The sequence below is a fragment of the Odontomachus brunneus genome, unplaced genomic scaffold (assembly GCF_010583005.1).
Source record: "Odontomachus brunneus isolate Ranch 3 - 2012 unplaced genomic scaffold, Obru_v1 Obru_scaffold_314, whole genome shotgun sequence".
Lineage (NCBI taxonomy): Eukaryota > Metazoa > Arthropoda > Insecta > Hymenoptera > Formicidae > Odontomachus > Odontomachus brunneus.
Genome location: NW_022639764.1, coordinates 177,678 through 185,327, shown reverse-complemented (window position 1 = coordinate 185,327; position 7,650 = coordinate 177,678). Strand labels below are relative to the sequence as shown.

Sequence of the window (7,650 nt, the reverse complement as noted above, 5' to 3'; positions counted from 1 at the left end):
CTCAATCGACGGAGATCTTGCCGCGAAACGACGGAAATCTTGACTGCGCGGCCCTGAGCTCGTTTACGCGCGCGGCTGAGACCGACGGCTTACTCTACAGGACGATTCACAATTCACAAATGATTAAAGTTCGAGTCCGAACGTCGCGCGAGCGTTCGGAGAGCGCAATAGACAGCTATTTTAGCTTTACGTGAACGACTCTCGGTCCACAATCCACTCGGTTTTGCCCGGTCGCGAGCGATGCAAGATAGTTTTTGGTCGGCAAGCGAGTCACGAGAGCCTGGAACGCGTAGCGATACTGATAGAGCGAAAACTCGTGAAGACGCGATCCAGGAGAAGGAATCTCACGGATTCCGATTGCGAGCTGCGATATCCCCAGTGGGATGTGAGTTTGAGAGAACCCGCCGCGATCTAACTGACCGATTTGTATAAAAAACTAAGTTGATTCGCACTGATTAGCGTTCGGAAGAGTTGTACAGTCGAAGTGAGGAACCGCTTTGAGCGGTCGCATTTATACCGATTTTTGAAAGGGCTACGACACGAGTGGATTGGACCAGCGAAGCAAGGCGAGAAACGGTTTTCGCCACGAGAGAGAGTCTACATTACCTTATTTAGGCATTAGTCGAATGACACGAGCTTTTCGCGGCGCGAGCCGCCCGCCGATTCGCGGAATCCTTGTTTGTGCGATCCGTTGCCATGACGATGGCTTGGTCCTTACGGCTGACGGCTCGCTGGCATCGCGATGCTGAGATAGCACGTGATACGAACGTGCGATCAACATTGAAAGGACAAAGTGCGTCGCTTGTGTGCCGAATTAGAGCATCGAGTTATGTTTGTTTCAAATAAATGCTTGCCGCAGCGGTCACCGGTCCCCGCTGGCGTGAGGTTAACCGTCGAGTTTGTTCGAATCTCGAACATGCCGCCCGCCTTGAAGCGACAGCTTCAATTAAGCAGCGAGGACAGATTGTTCGAGAGACCTCCAGCGGGGCAGAAGACCCGCGGTGAAAATGCAAGAAAATATGGAGTGGCACAAAAACGATGCACTATAACTAACATTAACTTGACGAGAAGCTGACGCAATCAACTCGAACTGACGCACGCAATTACGATTCACGCTCGCAAATCAAATTGTTCGGACCCGATTCGCCGCAGGATGTCGCATCGCAGTCGATCGGCAGGACACAAACTTTTCCGATTGGCCTGGTGAACTGAGAGGTCGCCGTTTTTACGGAGACAACGCGAGTTAATCTGTCCGAGCCAGGGTGACATTGAATAACCCTTCCGAGCTCCCATTTACACGGGGGGAGATTAGGGTTGCGCAAGAGAACGAGAGTTCCCTCTCGAATCGACTGCTGCACTCGTCGCCACTTACCTCTCTGATTCAAGGTGTTAACGTAATCGTTATACCACAATCGCCAAAATCGCTCAGTGAGTTGGTGGAGGAGTTGCCACCTAGAGATCCGATTCGCGCGCAGATCGAGCACAGACGGTTCCGGCGGGGTGGTTATTGCCGAACCGATTAAAAAATGGCCTGGCGTGAGGCTGTCGCAATCGTCAATAGTGTCTGAGAGCGGGGCGATTGGACGCGAATTTAGACACGCTTCGATTTTACACAGTAACGTCGAAAATTCTTCGAAAGAGAGCGTGTGATCGCCAAGCACCCTTCGCAGATGGTGCTTGACACTTTTAACCCCGGCTTCCCAGATGCCGCCGAAATGCGGCGCGGAGGGCGGGATGAAATGCCAGTCGATTTTGTCTGAGGCAAGTCGACCTTGGAGGTCTAGGTCGCGTAATGCAGTCCGGTATGCTAGGTGCAGCTCTCGACTTGCGCCGGCGAAGTTCGTACCGTTATCTGAGTAAACAGATTGTGGCAATCCACGGCGAGCGCAAAATCGAGCGAAAGCGTTAAGAAATGCTGCAGTCGAGTAGTCGGATACGAGCTCGAGATGGACAGCGCGAGACGCTAAGCATACAAATAGAGCGATGTAAGCTTTGATGGATTTAATGCCGCGGCCGGCAGAAGCGCGCACCGCGACGGGTCCGGCGTAGTCAACGCCGCAATGCAAAAAACTGCGAGACGGAGCAGTTACGCGGATGATCGGCAAACTGCCCATCAGCTGGATCGGTACGGCGGCGCGCTCGCGCGCGCACGCGACGCAACGATGGATGATCGATTTGACCATAGTTCGAGCGCGAAGCACCCAATATTCGCGACAAAGCGTGCTCAAGGTGAGCTGCAACCCCGCGTGCAAGGCGCGCAGGTGAGTGTGTCTTATGATCAACGTAACGAGCGGATGCGCAGCGAGCAAGATCGGGTGACGCGAAGTTAAAACGTTGGCCGCGTTTTGAAGTCGTCCGCCAACCCGCATCAGCCCTTCATGGTCGATAAACGACCCCAGTGAGAGGAGCGAGCTTTTTGAGGGGAGCCCTCGACCTTGACTGAGCTCTCGGAGCTCGCTAGCAAATAGTTCGCGTTGAATCTGCTTGAGCCAGAAGACTCGGGCAGCGTCGAATTCACGCGCGGAGAGCGGTATTCCGGGTTCTCGACCGGAATCGGTTGTAACGGCGGAGCGTCGGCAGCATGCAACAAATTTGAGAACGTACGCTGTTACGCGAATGAGCTTAGGCCATGAAGAGAATTTCTCCGCGAGATCCCACGAATTGGTAGTCCGATTTGTTAGCAGCTAGTGCTTTTTTGTCTCAAGAGGAGCGTCGGCAGGCAACTCCTCGGAGTCTGTCGGCCAGAGGTCCGACGAAAGCGTGAGCCACGAAGGCCCTTGCCACCACAAGGGATGAGACAACAGTTCGCCTCCTAGGAGACCGCGCGACGCGCAATCCGCCGGATTGTCGGCGGTCGCAATATGCCGCCACTCGACGCCCGGCAGCCGGCCCTGCACCTCCGCGACTCTATTCGCGACGTACGTCCTCCACCTTGACGGATGCTGTCGGAGCCACGCGAGGACGATAGTCGAGTCGGACCAGCACACGCACGGGGCAGCACTGAGATTCAAGACCGAGCGCACGAATTCGATGAGACGAGCGAGAAGCGTTGCTCCTAGCAGTTCTAGGCTAGGAATACTCTGCGTCTTGAGCGGCGCGATGCGAGATTTCCCTTGCAGCAGGGTGATTACAATTTTTCCGGTCGCGGTAGCCACTCTAGCGTACACAACAGCGGCGTAAGCAACATTAGATGCATCGGCGAAGCCGTGTAATTCGATCCTCGCGTTTGCCGTGAGTCCAGACCATCGCGGAATGTGAAGTTCGTTTAAACGCGGGATACCGGCGTAGATGAGTTGCCATCTGTGAAGAATAGTATCGGGAACGCGTTCGTTTCACGAGACCTCGAGTCGCCACAGCAGTTGAATAATTACCTTCGCGGCGAGAACAACGGGCGTTACCCATCCCAGTGGATCGTATAAACGCGCGATGGCGGACAAAATCGACCGCTTCGTCGTGGGCATCTCGTCCTGAATCGAAACTTTAATGTGGAAGGCGTCGGACTTCGGGTTCCATCCGATGCCGAGAATGTTAACGTGGTCGGAATCGGACAGAGACTTGCTACACGCGATACCGTGGTCATTGGCGTCAATGTCAGTCAGGAGATCCGCGGAGTTACTCGCCCATTTCCGAAGCTCGAAACCGCCAAGTCGGAGGAGGTTTATCAGTTGGTCGCGAGCGTCTCGGAGCTCGCGAGCGTTATCGTGGCCGAATAATACGTCGTCGACATAGATGTGGTTGAGTAGCACGGAAGCGGCAACCGGAAAACGCGAACCGTCGTCACGCGCCAATTGACGTAAGACTCGGAGAGCGAGGAAAGGAGCGCAAGCTGTGCCGTACGTCACAGTGAGGAGTTGATACTCCTCGACTGCATCGTCCAGCGAATCCCTCCACAAGATTCGCTGGTAATTGAGATCGCGCGGGTCGACTAAAATCTGTCTAAACATCTTCGCAATGTCGGCGGTGTAGACAAACTTAAACTGTCGCCAGCGAAGAATGACCGAGGGCAAGTCGGCTTGCAATTTCGGACCAGACAAGAGGTGATCGTTTAGACAGGATCCGTTCGACGTGACGCTAGACACGTTAAAGACGACCCGCAACCGCGAGGTTGAGCTGGTTTCGCGGAAAACCGGGTGATGAGGAAGGAAGACGCACGGCGCTAACGAGTTAGAGGCGCGGGAAACCACGCGCGAATGCCCGAGTGATTCGTACTCCTTCAAGAATGCGCGGTACTCGCGAAACTTAGCAGGCTGCTGGTGCAGCCGCCTCACAAGCGTGTTGAGCTGCTTTTCCGCGCGAAAGCGAGAGTCACCGATTGCGATTGGAGGACCGGCTCGAAAGGGAAGACGCACGACGTACCGTCCCGTCGCGGTGCGTGAATGCGTTTCGAGAAAGTAATTTTCGCAGGCTGCGTCGTCAGGTGCCGTATGCGGATGACCGGGAGGCTCCTTGACCTCCCAAAATCGTTTAATCTCCTCTTCCAAGGAGGACTCAGTGACACAATGATGAACCGCGATGTGATGAGCGTGACTCGAGTTAATTTCGCACGGGCGCAAGTGAGTTTGAGCGGCGAGAGTGGACGTCGTCGGACCTGAGATGACCCATCCAAATATCGAATTTTGCGCGATCGGCTGGCCAGGGTTACCTTTTCGAAGGCCCTCTAGCATTACCTCACCATAGAGTTCCGCGCCGATAATGAGGTGAATCGGTTCCAAACTGGTAGGATCCGGATCCGCCCAGACGACGCCCTCGAGATGCCGAAGCGATGCGACACCCTCTGCTCGTTTCGGCGAATATGATGTGAGCGTGTTAAGAATTAACGCGTTCGTCGTGATAGACGGATTACCGGACGAAAGAGGCGAAAGAGAGATCCGCGCGGCGAAGCGATATGTGCCAGCATGAACGCCTCCGACGGCGGACACCGACGTAGGCAGTCGGTGCCGTTTCGCACGCAATAGTTGAGCGAGATGCTCCGAGATGAACGTCATCTCGGAGCCCTGATCGAGGAGAGCGCGAATTTCGAGGGAGCGCCCATTGGGCGTCCCTACTCGGACGCGCGCGGTCGCGAGGAGAACCGGCGTATGTTGCGCTTTCGAAGATGACGCGATCATCGAAGTAACTTCAACGCTCGGGTTCACGTTCGAGCTCGGTTGCACGATAACCGAGTCGTTCGCTTCATGAGCCTCAGGTCGCTGGCTCGTGTGAAGCAAAGTATGATGGCGAGCTTGACAATTGCGACACGAATACTTGCTTTTGCATTCTCTAACTGAGTGTCCTTGACTTAAGCAATTGAAGCAACGACCATGCTTCCGAACGAGCTCGCGACGCTGAGACACGCTCCCTCGCACAAAGGTCTGACACTCGCTGAAGAAATGTCGCGCCTTGCATATCGGACATGCAGGATCGGGCGACGTGGCCGCGGTCGCGACAGTCACCCTGCGTATCGGAGCAGTTCCTGAAGCAGTCTTGATAGCGGGGAAGCTTGCAATCTCCTCAAGAGCTCGCGCACGGCATGCAAGAAAGGCACTCAAGTCTTTAAACGACGGAGGCTCGAGTTGGTCGATCGTCTTAAGCCGCCACGGCTTAGTAACCGGATCGAGTTTTTGAACTATAATATGTACTAAAATGTCGCTCCACAGTTCATCCGGTGAACGTTGAAGCTGAGCGAGCGAAGTGACAGCAATACTCGCGCAGTCTCGAAGTGAGTGCAACTCCGACGCAGACTCTTTATGAACAGTCGGGAGATTTAACAACATAGACAAATGCAATTGCAAGAGTCGCCCTTTATTTTCGAAACGAGACACTAATGTTTGCCATGCGATCTCAAAATTCGCGGCGGTGATAGGCATGTTACTGAGACTGTTCAGCGCTTGCCCTCGCAAACACGAGGAAAGAAAATGCATGCGAGCGAAATTATTTAAGTCCGGGTTTTGAATAATGAGTGACGAGAACCGATCGCGGAACTGCTCCCATTCCTCGAGGTTTCCGTCAAACGGAGGCAAACGAATATGCGGAAGTTGTGCGAGAGAACGCGGCGACATTGGATCAAAATTGACCGCTTTGCAAGGAATCATTGCTAGGACTTACAGGCGGCTTGAGCTCCTCCAGAATTTCCGACATAAAGTCAACGGTGCATTGGTACCTCTCTTCCGTCGACTCGTAGCGGCGCTCCACGAAGTAGTCCTGGCTCTGTTGAATGGTCGACGGAACAGTCTCCAGGAGCACGGTGTTCCCGTCTTGGAATTGCCGCCAGAGATCCTTTAGAGCTGAGAGTCGCGACCGTACCTTTGCCGGTGTTAGGTTGGTCCGCCCAAGTTTTTTGAAGTTGTCGAGCGACCGCTCGATCGATCGCTGCAGCTGTAGTTGACGTGTAAACGTCTCACTCATCGTGCACCACTCACTCCCACGACACCACAACCTCGATCCGGCTCGAAGAACCAGCTTTTGTTTCGGACTCGATTGAGGTCAGCCAAGTTCCGACGTAAAGCGCCGGTTGTGCCTAGCGCAAAACAGAGGAGTAGTGCGGAGGAGATGGGTAGCCACGAGGTTGGGTGGAGATCAAAGTCGAATGAATCACTCAGTTTTCTTGTTTGTTGTTTATTAACTTCTCGGTTCACTGCTCGTCCGGTCTCAAGTTAGGCGAAAGTCGGAAATCTTCATTGAGCTCATGTGCCGAGGGCCGTAGGTAGCGCGGCAGAAATCTTGGCGAGAATCGATTCGATCCTCAATCGACGGAGATCTTGCCGCGAAACGACGGAAATCTTGACTGCGCGGCCCTGAGCTCGTTTACGCGCGCGGCTGAGACCGACGGCTTACTCTACAGGACGATTCACAATTCACAAATAATTAAAATTCGAGTCCGAACGTCGCGCGAGCGTTCGGAGAGCGCAATAGACAGCTATTTTAGCTTTACGTGAACGACTCTCGGTCCACAATCCACTCGGTTTTGCCCGGTCGCGAGCGATGCAAAACAGTTTTTGGTCGGCAAGCGAGTCACTAGAGCCTGGAACGCGTAGCGATACTGATAGAGCGAAAGCTCGTGAAGACGCGATCCAGGAGAAGGAATCTCACGGATTCCGATTGCGAGCTGCGATATCCCCAGTGGGATGTGAGCTCGAGAGAACCCGCCGTGATCTAACTGACCGATTTGTGTAAAAAACTAAGTTGATTCGCACTGATTAGCGTTCGGAAGAGTTGTACAGTCGACGTGAGGAACCGCTTTGAGCGGTCGCATTTATACCGATTTTTGAAAGGGCTACGACGCGAGTGGATTGGACCAGCGAAGCAAGGCGAGAAACAGTTTTCGCCACGAGAGAGAGTCTACATTACCTTATTTAGGCATTAGTCGAATGACACGAGCTTTTCGCGGCGCGAGCCGCCCGCCGATTCGCGGATTCCTTGTTTGTGCGATCCGTTGCCATGGCGATCGCTTAGTCCTTACGGCTGACGGCTCGCTGGCATCGCGATGCTGAGATCGCACGTGATACGAACGTGCGATCAACATTGAAAGGACAAAGTGCGTCGCTTGTGTGCCGAATTAGAGCATCGAGTTATGTTTGTTTCAAATAAATGCTTGCCGCAGCGGTCACCGGTCCCCGCTGACGTGAGGTTAACCGTCGAGTTTGTTCGAATCTCGAACATGTAGCAATTATT

The 7,650-nt window shown here is 53.9% G+C and overlaps 1 protein-coding gene across 1 annotated transcript; it reads right to left on the bottom strand.

The window, feature by feature from the left end:
* Positions 1-2,684: 2,684 nt before the first annotated feature.
* LOC116853391 lies at positions 2,685-6,384 on the bottom strand. The gene is made up of 3 exons (XM_032834458.1): positions 6,085-6,384; positions 3,445-5,657; positions 2,685-3,300 (listed from the first exon to the last, which is right to left on the bottom strand). Exons 1-3 carry the CDS (start codon positions 6,382-6,384, stop codon positions 2,685-2,687), a joined length of 3,129 nt encoding a protein of 1,042 aa, XP_032690349.1.
* Between the last annotated feature and the right edge of the window lie 1,266 nt (positions 6,385-7,650).